The following is an 18921-nucleotide window of genomic DNA, read 5'->3' as shown; positions in this document are numbered from 1 at the left end:
CTAAGAGACACCCAAGATGGTCTCTGGCTTCTTCAGCAGCCTCAGCTTTTGTAGTTGGAGTCAATCAAAACCCTGCCCTCCCAGGCCTGGTGGGAAAAGGCCTGCAATAGAGGGAACAGGTCCTCTGGGACTCACAGCCAATATGGTCAGGGAGCTATAGAGTCCACAGCAAAAGTCAATGGACTGGGTCAAATTAGGTCTTCTTCCACATGCTCCCTCTTGGGCTTGCTGATCGGAAGGTCAGCGATTCGAATCCATTCAAAGGGGTGAGCTCCCGTTGCCCTGTCCCAGCTCCTGCCAACCTAGCAGTTCGAAAGCATGCCAGTGCAAGTAGATAAATAGGTACCACTGTGGCGGGAAGGTAAACAGCGTTTCCGTGCACTCTGGCACTCAGCACGGTCCTCCGTGCGCCAGTAGCAGTTTAGTCATGCTGGCCACATGACACATAAAGCTGTCTGTGGACAAACACCGGCTTCCTTGGCCTGAAAGCGAGATGAGCACCATAGTCCCATAGTCACCTTTGACTGGACTTAACCGTCCAGGGGTCCTTTATGTTTACCACATGCAGGTGGTGCATTCTGTTAATGGAAGGCTTGTTTTATATTTTGCACTAGAATACTGTTTGAGAAAAGTGAAACTCAGGGCCTAATTACACATTATGCTAATGGCATGATTAGCAATCATATTGAGGGTATGTGTGTGTGTGTGTGTATATATATATATATATATATATATATAAACACACACACACACACACACATATATACACACACACATACACCAGGTGCAGGTGTGTATGTGGTGAATTGTCATTGGTGCTTCAGTGTGACAGGAGGGGAGGTTTAAACCTCTTCCCAGCTGCAGTCTCAGTAAATTAGCCAATGGGAGGTTTTGCCTAATGCTACTTGCCATGCAGGGGGGGACAGCTTTTCCAAGATCGCTCCTCCCTGTGTGCTGTGGTGCCAGTGTCAAGCATGCTCCCTCCCCCCCGCTAGTAATTAATTTTTAAAAACCTGTGATGAGATTTACTAATCATGTTGTTAACATAATGGGTAGTCAGGTCATAAATCCAAATATATTATTCTACTTGCACAAGAGCAACTTGCATCTGTTGTTTGTGCAATTGGACGCGTGAGATCAGCTATGGAATCTACCTTGAATAATGTTGTGTGTGGATTCTTGCTCAAGCTTTTATGGAGCTGCTGTTTCTCTTTTCCTCATGGCTCTTTGGATCCAACCCATTGGTTGCGCTGCTGTAGCTAAACTGGATCAATAAGACTAGGCTGTAAATTATATGTGCAATATTGTTTGAAAGGGAAGTTGATATTCCAGAGCCAAAGATAAAAAGTTCAGAAATCCCAGTATATGCAGAGTTATTTTGTTGCTACTCCTAGCATGATAGCATTCTGTTACTGGACTCGTAATACAGTTCATTTGTTTACATGTATAACAAACGCTACTGGCAAAGTAAAGAAAGATTGTACAGGTGGTGCTCTCTTCTTTGCGTAGCTTACATCTGCGTAAGTTGGCCCACAAGACTACTACAAAGCATTTTTTTAAAAAACACCGGCCAAGTTATGTGACTAAAGCTACTGATCTCCACCTGCTCCTTTATGGACTGCCAGCTCAGTGTGTTTAATTACATGGTTGTCTCATTTTGTTCCTGAAATGTACAGTACAACAGTAACCAGGGAACTTATTCCCCCAAAATACACTACCAAATACTCAAACACTGGACTGGGTGCTTCCAAAAGAGATTGAATATTTTCGCCAAGTGTAACAAATGAAAAACAGTTTCCCAGGGAAGATGTCCTATGTCAAAATAAACAGAGGGGGTAGGACAGATTTTCATTACCCTACAACATGTTTTAAAGTCGTAAAGAGAGAGCTTCTAAGGCCACATTCCTCTAAGGCAGCGGTTCTCAAAGGGTGTAGTGCACCACATTGGTGTGGCAAGAGAGGATGGCATGTGTGGAGGAGATTCAAGGACGATAAAATAAACATTTTAACATTTCAGTGTAGTATAGTATCTTTCTTTCTTTTTTAATTTGCAGAATATGGATTATTTTTTTCCAAAAAGAGCAAGAGCATTAAGATTGATAATGAGGACCATCCTAGTTGTGTTTTCCGGTGGATGTCTTATGAATAAAAAAAAAATTCAGCGTGACACGAGCAAAGTTTTATTCTGAAAGTATGGCCAAGAGGGGAAAAAGTTTTGAGAACCACTGCTTTAGGTCGTCTTTTAGCTGAGACAAGGCTGATCCAAGGCTGCCTGAGACAAATGACAAGATGGCACTCCTTAATTTCATGTACACCTGACCAGACCAGCAGCTTCAATCGCTGGCAATGGGACACAAAACACACCTGAGGGCTTCAGGCAAAGAACAGACGGCACGCATGGCACATATGATGCGCTCACTATCTTTCTCTCTTTTCTCCCACCCACCCCATATCCCGCCCCAGCTTGGGGGCGATAGGGCTGAGGTTTCTCTGTTTCTCCTCCTTCCCTCAGGCAGGCGGGGAAAAGGGCGGGAAACAGACTCGCCTCCCCCCCCCCCCCCGCCGCGGCTTCGTGAGGAGAAGTTTGCCTCTTCCGCCAAAGCGGCGTCGGCGTCAGGGAGGGGGAGGGGACGTGGAAGGTACCGGGGAGGAGGGGGAGGAGGAAGAGCAACGTTGGCGCCACGTGACGCGGCGCAGCCAATGGAGGAGGGGCCCCGCCCCGCCGTGGAGCGAGAGTTGCCGACTGAGGCCTCCGCCTCCTCCCTCCCTCTCCTTTGCCGCCGCCGCCGCTCCTGGGAGTCCGAGAAGGCGGGGTGGTTGGCTGGTTGGGGGGGGAGGGAAGAGGGGAGAAGCTTCCGCCGGGAGGGAGGCGAGGCAGGCCGGCTGGCCGGCCGGTGAAGTAGCAGCGGCAGCCCCGGGGAAGAAGAGGAAGGGGGAGCCACCGTCCCCGCCGTGGGAGGCTGAGACTCTCCGGCCTGGCGGGCCCCCAGCCGCCCACCCAGCCGGCCATGCCGAATAAAAACAAGAAGGAGAAAGTGAGCCAGGTCAGGCCTGAGGAGGAGGCGCGAGCTGGAGGAGGTCCTGGGAGAGGAGCAGGCCCCGGGGAGGGTGTCGCTGGCGGGGTGCAGGCAGGCCTGCGGGGGAAGCTGGAGTTTGGGAGGTGGGAAAGGGGGTTATGGGGGTCCGGGGGGGGTCGCTAGTACTAGCTGGGCTTCGGGGAGGGTGGTCTGAAAAGCCACACAAGGTGTACCTCCTGAGAGCAGCTGCTGCTTCTTCCCTGAAGATTTGTTAAAACACACGCGTCCCTGTGTGCACACGTATACATAAGACACGCGCCTTCCATTATTATCCGCGCACGCTTCATTATTTTAAGAGCAGGCTCCCACACGGATCTCGAAAAGGGTAACAAAAGGGCAAGAGGCACGAGTTTGTACTTTGGGGGATAAAGCGACAAAGAGTCTTGTGGCTTTTTTTTTTTTAAGGACTAACAGGTTTATTTGTGGCGCGGGAGTTAAGTCTTTTAGTCGTTGTTGCAGCAGGCTTAGGGCAGCTCAGCACCCCTTGCTTTGAGGTCGGTTTCTGGAGATGTCGCGTGTTTCTTGCTAAAAAGTGGGTGGGTTTCTTTTGGAGGGGAGAGGGAAGTCTGTAATGCCAAAGGCTGGCATGGGTAAGGCCAGTGGGAAATACACAACAGAGCTGGTATGGTGGAATCGGTGGTGTTTGTTTATTTATATTTTAATTGGGGCATGCCCTAGCAAACTTCCAGATATGCTTGTCAGCTTTTTGAATTTGGCTCTGTCATGTATTTGCAAAAAGAGGCAATTAAAACAAATGTTCAGGTTTAACATGTCATCCTCCTGCTTGGGTAGGGAAACATATTGGCATCTTGCCACAGACCTGATTGCTTGGAAGTGAGTGATGTTTAGGCATAAATCTTAAGCAATGCTGCAATCCTATCCACAGGTACTTGGGGGTAAGTGCTGCTGCTTGATGAGATGTATTTTGAACAAGCATACATAGGATCAGGCTGTGCTTGCCAGATGGAATGGTCCTCCCTATGTGTGTGGTTCTGGAGGTGGGGAAACTATTGCACAAGCAAAAATCCTTGTACAGGGCTTCCATTGACTGGGCACATTAAGTAAAACCTGTCCTTTGTCTCCTAATTGACAGGGTAACTGAGGCAGAAACCTGGCCTCTTTCAGACATTCCAAGAAGTCTTGTTTTAGTGCTAAAACTGTGCTAAAAGGCTCCTCTTCCACTTAACAGGACCCTGTAGTGTTGAATTCCATGCAACATCTGCACATCTGTTCAGAATTTGTGTGCTTATTGCACTCTGTCTTCTATCTTTTGTATCTCACTGTTTCCCAACAGACAAAAATGGCTGTAGCACAGGCCAAATACGGTAAATCCCGATAAATTTAGGGGAAGGACAAATCCAGGTGTTCTGTGATGGCTGTTAACCTGGGTTCTGATTGTCAGGTGTGTTCTGAAGTGCTGGGGAGGGGAAAGTCTCAGGTCTGGTTTACACTTTAGTCCTGCTGTCCTAAACATACAAAGTTATGGGAGTGAGCCTTGAACTTGCATGTCTTCTCTTCTTCTCTGTTGTACATAGTTTTCAGTTTGAACACATGGGGTCAAAGTTTAAAGTAGACCTCAGGATCGAGGTACAGTGGTACCTCGGGTTAAGTACTTAATTCGTTCCGGAGGTCCGTTCTTAACCTGAAACTGTTCTTAACCTGAAGCACCACTTTAGCTAACGGGGCCTCCTGCTGCTGCCGCGCCGCCAAAGCACGATTTCTGTTCTCATCCTGAAGCAAAGTTCTTAACCCGAGGTAATATATCTCTGTTAGCGGAGTCTGAAACCTGAAGCGTATGTAACCCGAGGTACCACTGTACTAAAGGTGATGTCATGGATCACCTGTTGCATCTTTGCAACTGTAGGATATATTCCCTGAGCTGCTTTTGTACTAGCTGTGGCCATCCAGCCTCCTTATAATTCTCCAGGGTTTGAAATTGCTCAGACCCCAGTGTCTCTGTCCAGATTTCTAAGCTGTTCTTAAAAATTAGAAAGCAGTGGTTGATTGCCATAATACTTTCTGCAGCTTTATTGCCCATCCCTGTTCCATCTCCTTTCTGACAGCTTTCCTTGAAATTTCAAAACTATTGTACGTTTCCTTTTACTTGCATTGGGGTGGTTGAGCTTGATTTGAAAACTATGCTGCTTGCTAAGAGAGAGTAAATGGAAACCCAACATCTTCTCTTTTATAGTAAGCATGTGTTGCCATTTATTTTATTTCATGGATTTTGTAACTGAAATTGTACTGTTTCTTTTTCTAAGTAGGGGAAACTTACATGTCTCTGTAAATTTCAGGAACCTCCGAAAGCAGGGAAAAGTGGGAAAAGTAGCAAAGATGTGCAAGATAATCTGGACATGGAGGTAAATGTTACAAATTTAAACGTTTTGCTTTCTTTCAGAAATGTTTACACTGATGTTTTATAAATTCCTTTGCTGATATTTGGCAGTGCTTTTCAGTCCCTCTTGTGATCACTAGCAACTTCTCAGTTAAAAACTAAAAAGTGAAGTGCCTTAGTGACCTTGTTTTGTGAGAAGCAGTAATGTGAAGTTCTCAAAGTGTGATTAAAAATTGTTCCTCAGTGTTTTTCTTTGTAGTTAAGAAATTCAGTTTTGACCTGTATGCCACCTTTAAGAGTAAAGCACTCTCAATGGGGCTTGTTCTCTTTACCATGAACTTCTGGGTAACTAGGCAAACTTCTGTTTGTTAGTTCTCCCTGCCCCCCAATCTGAAATACAGGAATAGAGCTGGTTTACCTTACAGGAATGTTGTAAAAAATATTGAGCTAATACACTTCAGGTGCTTTGAACATTTAGGAAAATTGCGCTACAATGATTGGGGATCTATATTTTTGCCTTTTACAAGTATGGTGGTGTACCAGTTTTTAATAGAGTAGTCCCATTGAAATTAATTGGCATGACTAACTTAGGTCCATTAATTCCAGTGGAATTCTACCCTGAGTGGACGTTAGTTGGATACAATGCATAGACTCTTGGAAATGAATGTCTTATGAAAGACTGCCCAATGTACTGTACCTTCTACAGATTTGTTCTTAAGGCCGCAATCATGTACACATTTGCCTATACAAAAGTTCCATTGGGTCTTATTTTTTATGAAAGTACAGCTTTCTCATTTTATGTTTTAAAATGATTCGGTTTGGCATTTCTGTGTGCTGACAAATGCTGATTTCAGCACTTGGAATGTGTTACTATTGAGGCATTTTTAGGATGGGCATCTGTCATGGATGCTTTAGTTGAGATTTCTGCATTGCTGGGGGTTAGACTAGATGATCCTTGGGTTCCCTTCCAACTCTACAATTCTGTGATTCTATAAAAAGGCATAGGGAAGTAATATGTCTGTTACTGTTAACACATTCTTTAATGCTTTTGTCAAATCTTTAGCTGAACTACTTAAGCAATGTTTTTAAGCATGATAGAAATAGGAATACTTTATTGTCACTGTGCCACTTGTTTACAGTGAAATTAAATGAGCCCCCCCCCCATCTCTCTGTCCTTTTAAAAGTTTCCAAAGTGTGTCAAAAGTGTTTGCCCTGTTACTGCAGCCGGATAGTACTCAAAGGGGTTTGATGTAATAGACACCTAGCCTCATTGTATTTCCTGTATGCTGGTGGTGCAGCATGGGTGGTGCCCTGTTGCACCTAATTTTCAACATGACCTGCTAGTGCTGCATGCAAGCAGACTTGCTGTTTCCCAGACGAGAATCAAATCAGTGGGACAGGATAGATACTGTGCCTGTGACTTGGGGCTAGAATACTTGGCTGTTTCTGCCCACTTCCTCCGATGCATGGGGAGACTAGCTTCTGCTGTGCATGTTGGAGGAAGAGGGTGATTTCTGTGTCAGCTAGACATGTGTTCATATGATCCCTTGTGGCTCCCAGAGGAAAATCTGAGAGGAAAATCTGCTTCCCTCTTTATTTCACCAAAAATTATATGCCAGTTGATAATAAGGAAACCTCTTCGCACAAATATAAAATAAAACATTAAAAACATTTGAAAGATTATTAAAACCATAATGGAAAAAGGGATAAAACACGTACCATTTCCACAGATTGAAGCGGCGGAGTGATTCTGCAAGTAAACTGGTGCTAAGCAGCTAATGCTTTATATACTAACACCTTGCGTTTGGCCCAGTAGCAAATGGGCAACCAGTGCAGATCTCTTTAAGCAGAGGTGTTTCTCATCTAGACAGCTTCTCATTCCTGTCAGCAGCTGAGCTGAAGCACTTTGCACAGTTTCTGGCTCAGGCACAAGGGAAGCCCCACATAGAGTGTGCATTGCAGTAATCCAGTCTTGAGAAGTTACCAATGCCTAAATTACTGCGGCCAAGCTCTTCTGGTCCAGAAATGAGCGTAGCTGTCGCATCAGTGACATCTGGTATAAGATTTGCAAAGAGAAGGAGCTGTAGAGACAACCTATGTTGCTGGGGAAAGGAGGATGGAGAGAGAATGGAGAACTGACAGCGATGTGGCTGAACATATGGGCCACATTTGCACAATCAGCCAGGATACGCATGAGCGGTATGCACCCACACATCCCCGCTTTGCTGCTGCTTTAGTCCTCACTTTGTGTGGGTGGTGAAGCGACCCAGGAAATGAAGTTAGCCATGGTTTAAACTTGACTTCTGAATCCTGTCTCATTTTTTATTTATTTTATTTTTACTGTTCACACAAAGGGAGAATCAATGTGGTGGAAAAGGAGCTGTCTGCATGTGCATACAGCTTGTACATATCCTGACTTAACAAGCCAGGATTTGATCATGCAAACAAAGCCATGGGGTGGCTAGCACCCACAGCAGATAATCTTTCGTTGCTAAAACCACAAGGACTGTAACATGCAAGTGTTTCTGCACTTAAATTGTTACTGGCAGAATAATTGTGCATATTGGAATGCAAGACGATAGTGCAGGTACAATTAAATATTCCATTTTTTAAAAATTGTCTGAATACATATTAATCTGTTTTGTGTGCATGTTCGTAAAAAGAAATTAATTATCAGCATACTGGGAACCATTTTAGTCTCCAGTATGAAATTGTGTCTCGTTATATGAAAATATATAGTGAGTGCATATTCTGAAGTGCCATTAATGGCTAAAGGTGTGATGCAAGAAAAGCGCAAAAATTCCTTGCTAAATGAATGTTCTGTGTGTTATACAATGCAGAGCTCTACCAGACTCTCCTGGCGCCATTTCTGATGGCTAGGGAACAAAGGGATACACAGAAACCATACACTTGGATGCTTCCCAGAAAATAGAATCGGCACTACAATCACATATGCTTACACGACGAAGCACAAGTAAATGGGCCAAAGGCTCAGTATGGAAGTTGGCTTCACTTAGCCTTCTTAACAGCAGCTATCTATTAGCTAGGTGGTAAATCTTATATCCATTCAACTGGTTGTAATGTCTGTGGCGTGCAAAAATCAAAGCTTATTTCAAAAGCAGAAATTGGGTGGTTTGACGCTTTCCCATGGTCCAATATTCCCTGGCTTAACCTCTCCACCTTTCTCTTCCCCAGTATCTGTCTTGAGTACTTTGGGCTAATTTTACGTATAATCTTAAGCCTCTCTTTCTGGAAATGTACTAGCATATGTTGTTTTGTTTCAAGTGCTTTGTGAAAAATGCCAGATTGTGAAGACTAGAGAATGTCCTCTATTCAAAGAACAAGGAGAACACAAGTGGCAGCATCCCACAAATATTTTATTTATAGACACCTATATAAATCTTATAATTTTATTTGAATTCATGGTGGTGCTTACTTTTATGTTATCTTCTCTGTAGATCTGAAAGCACTAGTAAAATGGGTAACATATTTCAAACATCTCATGCAACTTCTCTGAAGTCCAATTAAAAATGAATTCATGGCCAGGGTTGCAGCTGAACTTTTATATTCTGTTAGGCTGGAACTACATAAAGCGGGAGCTGCTTGGCTGATTCCAAAAGTAGAATATATTTAAAAAGTGTGGTGTCGTTACACTGTTGAGTTTTTCTGACACCACAAGCAGCAACTAAGTAGAGCAGGGTGGGAAACGCAGCAGTCTACTGTTGTTTTGTGGTACTGGACTTTACCATCTAGGAGGAGAGGAGGCGATCGAAAGCCGCAGTTTGTTGGTGCAGCAGCTATATCTGTTTCTGACCTCATCTTTTTTTAAGTACTGATGGTCACAATTGCATCATATCAGATGTAATTAGTTTAGAGTTGTCATTAAGTAGCCTTCTGTGCACAGACCCTGCTCACAAGTGCCCAAAGAGCCTTTGTGGTGTGACTAATACGGTACACCTATTTACAATTCATTGAATATCCTTATTAAAAAGACACCAAGTTCCATGGATTCCCCCCCTTCCTTGCCTGAGGGCAAAGTATTAACTTGCATATTCCTTTGGGTCTACAGTACTGACAATATTAATTATGAGGGGGTGTGACAGCAGACCACTGTAGAAGGTAAAGTACACTAGTCATGAGAAAGAAAGTGTTTATTGGAAGAAAATGCAAACATAGTTCAGAGAGTACATCCATAGTCCACTCTCTCCTGAGGTTAAAGCAACTTTTTCTTCTTTAGGAAATAGAGAAGTTCCATACTGTTCCCTTTGGGGTGGGCAGGAGCAGCAATGGGGGAAGAGTCTACTGATGCAACTCTACTTGCTGTTAAGCCCCAACCCGTAAGCTTTTATTCAAAGAAAAATGCTAGTAGGCATTGATTTTCAGTTATACACAGGGTACTTTGATGAGCGGTTTTCCCTCTTTAAAATGAAGGTGACAGCAAAGAGTGTTAAAAATAGATGCAAGCTTGTTGTAAACAAAGTACTGCTTTTTGGAATCTGAAATGCTATGTGTACTTTACCTAATACCATAATGCAGGTACAAAGTAAGTTCTCAATTCTAATTTAAAGGTTCAGGAAAGTCAGCGAACTAACCTCTTAACAGCTGCTCTTCAAGCGTAGTTCTTTCTTCAAAGTCCATGGATCATAGACTTGCTGAACCTCATGGGTATTAAAGAGACATATTTAGACACTTTGCCTCCCTATCCTTTTGGAATGTGTATAGCAGCATGCAACATTAAACAAAGTCATTAATCATAGAATTGTAGAGTTGGAAGGGACCCCGAGGGTCATTTAGTCCAACGCCCTGCAATGCAGGAATCTCAACTGGATCATACATGACAGATGGCATCCCACCTCTGCTTAAAAACTTCCAAGGAATGAGAGCCACCACCTCTTATAGGAGTCTGTTCTACTGTCAAACAGCTCTTACGGTCAGAAAGTTCTTCCTAATGTTTAATTGGATTCTTTTTTCTTGTAACTTGAATCCATTGGTTTGGGTCCTATCCTTGAGAGCAGGAGAAACTCCATGTGAGAGGCATTTAGATATTTGAAGATGACTATCATTTCTCCTCTCAGTTTCCTATTTTCCAGGCTAAACATACCCAATTCCCTCATAAGGCTTGGTTTCCAGACCCTTGATCATCTTGGTTGCCCTCCTCTGCGCATGTTCCAGCTTGTCAATAGCCTCCTTAAATTGAGGTGCCCTGAACTGGACACAGTACTCCAGATGTGTTCTGACCAAGGCAGAATAGCATGGTACTATTACTTCTCTTGACCTGGGACACTATACTTCTGTTGATGCAGCCTAGAATAGTGTTAACTTTTTTTGCCGCTGCATCACACTCATGTTAAGCTTGTGGTCCATCAAGACCTCTAGATCCTTTTCACATGTACTGCTGGCAATCCAGGTGTCCAATCAGATGTGCACTGTGGTTTATTTTTATGCTTTTGTGAAATAGACACACCAAGGGCCAAAAATAGAGGCTTCATAAAGCTTGCCTAAAGTAAAGAACATTGGTATTTTCTCAAAGATGCTTCCTTTCTGGATCATGTATTGGGTGTAGCAAATCTTACAGCACTTGTTACCTTTTTGAGACTGTCTCTTGGCATTATGGACTTGTCCCCTTTAAGGTTTTCTAAAATAGGTTTAAATATGTGGTGATAGCCAAAAAAGAAAACCCCTTCGGAGTTAGTGCTAATGGTATTAGAAGTGAAAACTATTGTTGACTGCTTTTATATTGTTTGACTGCTTCTGTTTAAGAAGTCTTAATTATTCTTTATATACAGGTTGCAAGCAAAAAATCCAGCAGCACCGTTGTACCTGCAACACAGATAGCTAAAATCAAAACACCTCCTGTACAACCTGTAGTGAAGAAAGAAAAACGGCAGAGTTCCTCAAGATTTAATCTTGCCAATAACAGAGAACTTCAGAAGCTGCTAGCTTTAAAAGGTATTTACTATCTATCTTTCAGTAATCCTTGTCGTAGAAGCAAGTTGGTAATGTAAGAGTGAGCAAATTTCTGCAACTGCAGACTTCAATTTGGAGGGCTCATTTAGGCATGCACAGCAGAGGTTCTGACCTTTTCCCCTCAAAGATTGAGTCTTCAGAGCACTTCTCGAACTCGCCTGGTTTCCAAAGTGACTTGTCAAGCTGTGCATAAACTGTTGTTGAGAGAAGGTGGGGAGAAAAAGCTAGTGACCTTGTTGCGCATCCAGCTCACCAGATGGCCTATAGGATTGTAGCCGTGGGGCGCGAGCAGCAGATTACATTCCAAAATGCATGCGATAACGTTGTGCATTGGTGACGTCGGGGCAAAAATTAGCTAAGAACTTATTGGGCTCTTACTCAGCAAGCATCTACTGTAGAGCCAAGACTGTACGAGCTTTGGTTTATTGTGGGGCCCTGGGCCATTTCAGAAAGCAAAGCAAATGGTCTTCTACTGCAGATGCTGGCAGTGAACTGGAGAACAGATAAAATTCACACTGTTGGCTATGCGTGCATGCCATTCCATAGGTGATGGCGGCAAATTTCCAGCTTTTAAAGAGCCTTGGCATTCATATTTCCCAGTTCATGAGCAGCGTCCAATATGGCTTTTAGCGCTTCAACCTCTGACATACCACTTTTGACCCACACTATTTACAAAGCTTACAATTATTCTGCCTGGGCATATTGGCACAATCAAAGGTTATCAAATTCACACCAGTTGAACTGCCAAGGTTTTCCCCTATAGGTCTTGATGACGCTCGAGGTCCCTTCCAACTCTTCAATTCTATGATTCTGTGATTGTGGTTTTGTGAGATGCTGTATTATAAAAACTTGCCCTGCCAACACAGAACTGCAGTTTTCAGTTTTCCTTGGGAAGAGGGATTAATCCTTAAGTGAGTTTTGTAGATGATGCAGATTCAGTTGTGGGTATTTCTAAAGTGTGGGTCACATACAAAGGGAGCAGGTTTACGTATTCTTTCTTTGGCATGAATCCATCACCTGCCTTGGTAGCTATTGCTGACCTGGATTTGAAACCACAGTTTGAAGCTGACTTTAAATCCTAATTGAGAGAGAGCACTAGTCATTAGTGAGGGTGGTAAATGCAAATACTGGTGTAACATTAACTACAGTTAGGTTTAGTTAGGCTGTTCCTCCAAGAGGAGAGCATGTGATCCTGTGGCCTTGTGTAAAAAGCTTTGCTCCCATTTAGAAATACTGGCCTTTAAATATGGCACTTCATTTGATTTCGTGTTTTTAATATTCTGTTTGGAGCCATTCAGAGTGGCTGGGGAAACCCAGCCAGATGGATGGGGTATAAATAATAAATTATTATTATTATTATTATTATTATTAGACTTGAATTCAAGTATTGGCATATGTCTGTGTACTGAATATCAAAAAGTATCTCACAAGCATATAAATAACTAAAGCAAAGTGGCTGGGTGTATCTATGCAGTTCTATGCAATTGTGTGCCTTCTCTTTCATCTATGGTAAATGGAGGTACATTTGAAACATGCAAGTAGTATTTGAAGTGTTAGAAAGTTTAAATGTTAGGTGCAAGTTCTTCTTTATCCTGTATGATGACCAGTCAGTAACCTCACATTCCAATAATATTCCTCCTCCCTATACACTCTATTGCTGTTTGCTTACTGCAACATCCTCTGGCTGTTAATGTGATGTTCCTTATAACTTAAAAAATAGGACGTTCTGCAAAACATCAAGTATTGTATATAACTTTATTCTAAATATGTTAAAATTGGAAACTAGTTGTGTAATCTTATGTTTTTGTCATTTTGCTAATAGAATTTGGATCTCTTTATACGGAGTATAGACAATGGTTTTGAGGAAGTTCTTCAAAACATAATCCAAATACTTTTCTGTTGTTAACTAGTGCCGAAGCAAAGTAATGGGGTTGGATTCTGAGAATCACAGGTGAAAGGATGGTTGTGGGAGGGGACTTACCAATTCCCTGCTCCCTACGAAAAAACCTCTGGAGTGTCAGGGGTCCACCCTGAACAACATGGTATGTAACATGGAGGAGAACTTGCCAAAATGATTCAGAGGCATCTTAAGGTTTATTCAGGGGTGGGGAGTCTAGGACACACACACCCCCCCCCGCCGCCTTCAGACTCTGCCTAGATTTCACCCTGACGAGAGAAGCTCTGCACCCTCAAGTGCTTTTGCCTGGCTGGAACTGTCCTTGAACTATGGTAATGCTACTTGTTCACCTGAATGGGCAGTGAAGGTGTGTGTGAGAGAGAAAACCTTTAGACTTTTACATGACTGGAATGTAGCGTATTATGCAAAGGTAAGAGTCACTTCCATTGTTTTGCCCATTCTGACCCTGCCCATTTTTGCTTCTGGTTTTATCAAATCGCTGGCATGTGGTTATTAGAAAGTTGCCCATGAGAGAAAGTGGCCTTTAGACTGAAAACAGTTCCCCACCCCTGGGTTAATCAGCCTTAAGGTGTCTTGAAACAGACATTTTAATGTTAATTACCTAGCTCTGTAATAGCTGGGATTAAATGCAAATTTGGTGAAAATTATCTAAAACATGTGAGTTTTGCTTTGTTTTGTTTTGTTTTTTATTCTAAGCACTTGTGCTCATTGGATTTCGTCTTGGACATAATCCAGTGAGCTGAAACATGCCTTGTACCACATCTGTACTTAACTACGCATTGCATTATCCCTCCTGCAGATACTACATTGCGTTCTTCTTTATGGTACGACTGGGAAGTCTGAGGGTGAAGTCTGAGCCACACATAAGTTGTTGCTGGTTCCTTACTTGTGTATGACTAGCAGAAAGTATGTGGCGCTGCCCAGGAATTTGCAGAAACCAAAAACTGCTGAGATTTTTAAATGAATAATGCAACTTGCTAGTTTCTATGGCTGTGTCCACAAGCACTCAGCCCCACCCAGGGAGCACCTGCCCCTGCGCAGAATCAGTGCAGGGGGTTGGGCTAATGTTAAACTGGTTTTGTTTAACCCCATACTGTCAGGAAGATGGGTGGGAAGGAGACATTGTGTCTCCTTTCTCGCCCTCCCAGCTGCACTGCAGAGAAACAAGTGTTCTGCTGGAAACATTCTGGCAAAGCAGACCCCATGCACCCTTGGCAGTCAGCTCCTGCACTGCTGATGTGCTGGGCCTGCTTATCATCTCCCTCCATAAACAAGAGTGAGAGACTGACTCCAGACACTGGCCCAATATGTGAGCATTTCTTCTCTGCTCGTCTAGCAGATTTTACCAAGTGATTTTTAGTTCGTTTTAATTAAGCACTTCAGGGTAACCAATTGGTGCCTTTGGTGGCTGCCCTTCATTACATTAGAACAGTTAAAAGGAGAAACTTTAGTGTCTTGGTGTTGCTTGATTTTAAACTACTACTTGATAGCTGTAAATATTAGAAAATGAGAGTATGTAACATCTTATGGGTATAGCATTTGGTCCCAATGTTTAACCTGGCTTCATAGGAAGAGTGGAGCACTTGCAGTCTCCATCAATGTCAGGGATACTACAAATATCTTCAAAACTTGTATACAGTCCTTCAAAATTGAGAAATAGGCTTGTTCTCTTTCCTGCATAAAAACTACCGGTAATAATTTCCCAGACCAAGCAGGAATATTTGTGGAGTATTCACAACTGAATTACTCACATTACTAGTAATATTTGCATACAAAGAAAGAAAGAAAGAAAAACTTTGCAGTGCTGCTTTTGCAAAAATCCTGGAGTTGGGTCTCTAGTACTTCTATTTTACTTATGAGGGGCCAAGGAAAAGAATTAAATTTACCAAGGCTGCACAATTTCTGGTAGCACTGGGATTTGAATGCTGGTATCTGAATGAATTAGGGAGGTTTTTAATGTTGGGGGTATTTGTGTTTTAATATTTTGTTGGAAGCTGCCCCTAGTGGCTGGGGCAATCCACTTAGATGGGAGAAATAAATAAATAAATAAATAAATAGGATTATAAAAAAAACTTTTTAGAGTCAGGCATTGTTTTATGTACACAGATTGGCAACATTCATCCAGAATTTCAGGCAAATATTTAGTTGTGCTTTATTTATTTTGTAAAAAAAAATTACACTGCTTGATTGTAAAAAAACTTCAAAGCAGTTTACAAAACATTAAAATAAGGAAATCATGAAAAATTCACAACCATACTTTAAAACATGCAGAAGTTAAAATACTAAAATAGATTAAAATTACCGTATTTTTTGCACCATAACACTCACTTTTTTCCTCCTCAAAAGTAAGGGGAAATGTCTGTGCGTGTTATGGAGGGAATGCCTACGGGTGGCATGCCTACGGATTTTCCTCCTCTAAAAACTACGTGCGTGTTATGGTCGGGCGCGTGTTATAGAGCGAAAAATACGGTACTTCTACTTTCTGAACGTCTGGATAGGCTTGACTAAACAAAAATGTTGTGGGTTGAACCCAAAACCTTCTGCATACAAAACACTGAGCTATGCCAAACTGTACCAGTCACCCAGTAGCACCATAGAATTTATTGACAACCATAGACCACACCTTTGCACATTAGCACAATTTTGAAATAAGTACTGTATAAAGCTTTATTTCTGTCCACTGTACTCCAGCTGTAGAAAATGGTAGTAATAGAAGTAAATAATATATTAACGACTTAAACTGGGTCTAAGGCCTCTTAACCTATGCCTGCTTGTACGGGAATCAGCCCTATGGAACTCAGTCAGTGTTAATTCTTAGTAGACACACATAGGATTGCACTGAAAATAGCTTTTCCTAAGTTCTTACCCTGGGAAGCAACCCCACAAAGTACTACACCAAGCCAGGTTGTGAAATAACATACCAGAACTACCATTACCTGTCTGCAATTTTCCAACTTGAATAAAGGTCTTGTGAGTAACTCTTACATTGTCAGAGCTGCTTTAATTTAATTTTAAGGAAATCTGATATTTAGAGGAGGACTCAACTTTTAGTAGATATAATCTTATATGTAGTCAAAAGGCTTTACAATGTCTGTCTTGCACTTTTTAAAGTTCATCTCACTATTATTTTGATAGTTTGTATTGATTGCCCTTTTTGAATTCAGGACTTGGAAAATGGATACATCTTTCATAGAGATCTGTGTCAAGGTAGGCATCCACTAACAAGCTGCCAGTTGTGTCTCATGGGCATAAGAGCTTCTGTTGATAATGGCCTTTATTTTAGCCTTTGCAAGCGTATGCTCAGCATAGAGCAGACTTCTGTGGTGTTTTTTAAATAGAATAGATGCATGTGACATGCGACTGACTGACTGCTTAACTCCTTTTTGCTAGAGAGTCTGCAGTGCATGCTTATCTGCCGTCTCTTGAGTTCAGTCAAAAGAATTTTTGGAGAGAGGTGACAACAAAATGGATTTGTATTTCCATAGTGGAGCATATTGATAAAGCTATCAGTGTGCATGAGGCTTTGAGGTTTCTAAAGTAACAAACGGAATGCTAATATCTGGGACAAAATCTAAAACTGGAACTATGTTCCATGAAACTTACAATTTGAAACTAAAATTCTTCAGCATTTGGAGTGGGTTTTGTCAGTCCCCCCCCCCTTTTAACTCCAGCTAGCTGTATAATTGCATGACTTTGAAGACTGCTGATATTCTGGCAGTTTCTGCTTAGTTTTTCTTTAAAACCTGCAGGCAATGTGCATCTTCCTTAAATGTCAGAAATGGTTTATACACTTCGGAATTCTGGAAGATGTACTGAAATTTAGTTTGAAAGATGGCTTCCTGGAAAGAATCTTCACCTTGCCATGGTTTCCTTCTCTTTCAAATAAGAACACAGAACAAAGTTTGAGTGGAATTATTGTGCCTTGCTGTCATTCCAGCAAACCTATTTCCTGGTTCTTAAGTTACGTTAAACCATAGTTTAAACTATGGTTTAACATGAATGTTCAGTGTGTTGGTGCACACTTGTGAAAAGCTTTTACTTCACTCCTCCCCTGCCATACTTATGAAAACAAGCCAGAGTCTGACTTGTCCTGACTCCAAGCTCAATCTCATGGCTTCTTTCTCTCTACTATCCAATGCATATTAAAACAGAGGGAATAAATTAAACTGTATCGGTATTCCAAGACAATTTTTTCAAGGTTTTGTATGTGAGTTCTGATTAAAAGGTTTGTATGCAGCACTCTTTTGAGTGTACCTGCATGAGCCTTTTTGCATGCATTTGAATATTGTGACCCAGTTTTGTAAGTCGCATCCAATCCTATGCAACTTTTCAAGCTCATGCTTGAACTTTTAATGGACTGGAGTTGAGGGAGACAGGAAATCGTAGGACCAATATGGACTATGTCATTCTTCAGGGATGGGCCAGATAAATCCCCAGTGCCTTTGTTTTAGTCAAAATATTTCTAACTCACCTTTCTGCCCCATGGGGACTCCCAAGGCAGCTAACATAACAAAACTTGGAAACATACTTTTAAAAACGTTTTGATAAGATTTGTATATAAGAAAACCAAGGGGGATAGCCATTCTGCTACCTGACAGACCAAAGGCACGCTGAAATAATGCAGTATTTGCTTGACATTTTAAACACTTAGATTAAGAGGGCCAATGAAACCATAACTGATAACACACTGGTAGCCGTGTTGGTCTGCCATAGTCAAAATAAAAAAAAATCCTTCCAGTAGCACCTTTAAGACCAACTAAGTTAGTTCTTGGTATGAGCTTTCGTGTGCAAGCACACTTCTTCAGATACCAGTTATCTGAAGAAGTGTGCTTGCACACGAAAGCTCATACCAAGAACTAACTTAGTTGGTCTTAAAGGTGCTACTGGAAGGATTTTTTTTATTTTGATAACACACTCTCTGCCATCTGTACCCATGCTTGAAGCAAAGCCTCCTCATGACTACTTAAGCAGGAAGAATGTGTGTGTGAATACTATCCTTTAAGTGTACTTTTAGTATGTACGCGTTTCTAGTGAGAATGAAGTGTCTGGGCACAGAACCTTTCCACATCTCTCTTTAGAAAGTTCCCTGCATTCCAAGACCTAGTTTTCATGCTTTGCATTCAGTGCAGCTAGCTGTTTGGCTGCAGCGCCCTTAATTTTCAACCGTACTAATCTGACAAATTTTCATGCTTCAAAAAGTGATGCTGCTCATGCACGTTTACTTAGCAGTAAGCCCACTGTGTTCAGTGGGGGCTTACTCCCAGGAAAATGTGTGCAGGTCATTAAGAGAACAAAGGAGAGGGGGCTCTGTGCCAGATGCCAAAACGTGGTGCCCGTCCTTCAACTGAGATAGACAAAGGCAGAATTTAGAGCAAAGTTTGCTGTGATGTGAGCTAGAAGCAAAAGCAGCAAGCAGAGGGTCAGCGAGCAATGTTTGATTTCTGTTTGAATCCAAGGCTGTGGCTAGGGGAGAAGCAAGACTCTTTTGAGGTGTTGATGCTGTGAACCCCTCCTCCATTGTACGCTTAGGTTGCATGTGTGTGTAAATAAACTATATATCATTAAGACACCACAGTCTGCTGTGCCTCATTCTGAAAGGAAACATGAACCCTGGATAAGTGCAT

General features: G+C 42.2%; 1 protein-coding gene across 4 annotated transcripts in view; it reads left to right on the top strand.

Moving 5' to 3' along the window:
* Nucleotides 1-2772: 2772 nt before the first annotated feature.
* PPP2R5C (protein phosphatase 2 regulatory subunit B'gamma) overlaps nucleotides 2773-18921 on the top strand; it is a 76594-nt gene continuing 60445 nt past the window's right edge. For 2 of the 4 annotated variants that reach the window (XM_080979653.1, XM_080979652.1), the window contains exons 1-3: nucleotides 2776-3044; nucleotides 5372-5437; nucleotides 11199-11361. In XM_080979653.1, coding sequence (XP_080835779.1) covers nucleotides 3009-3044; nucleotides 5372-5437; nucleotides 11199-11361 — 265 coding nt within the window. In that variant the 5' untranslated portion in view covers nucleotides 2776-3008. Of the gene's footprint in view, nucleotides 3045-5371; nucleotides 5438-11198; nucleotides 11362-16461; nucleotides 16505-18921 lie in introns of those variants that run through there. The other 2 variants (XM_080979654.1, XM_080979657.1) reach the window with 2 other exon arrangements.

The sequence above is a fragment of the Podarcis pityusensis genome (genome assembly GCF_964106645.2).
Source record: "Podarcis pityusensis genome assembly, chromosome: 1".
Lineage (NCBI taxonomy): Eukaryota > Metazoa > Chordata > Lepidosauria > Squamata > Lacertidae > Podarcis > Podarcis pityusensis.
The sequence above is the reverse complement of the archived record's forward strand: the minus strand, read 5'-3'. Positions and strand labels throughout refer to the sequence as shown.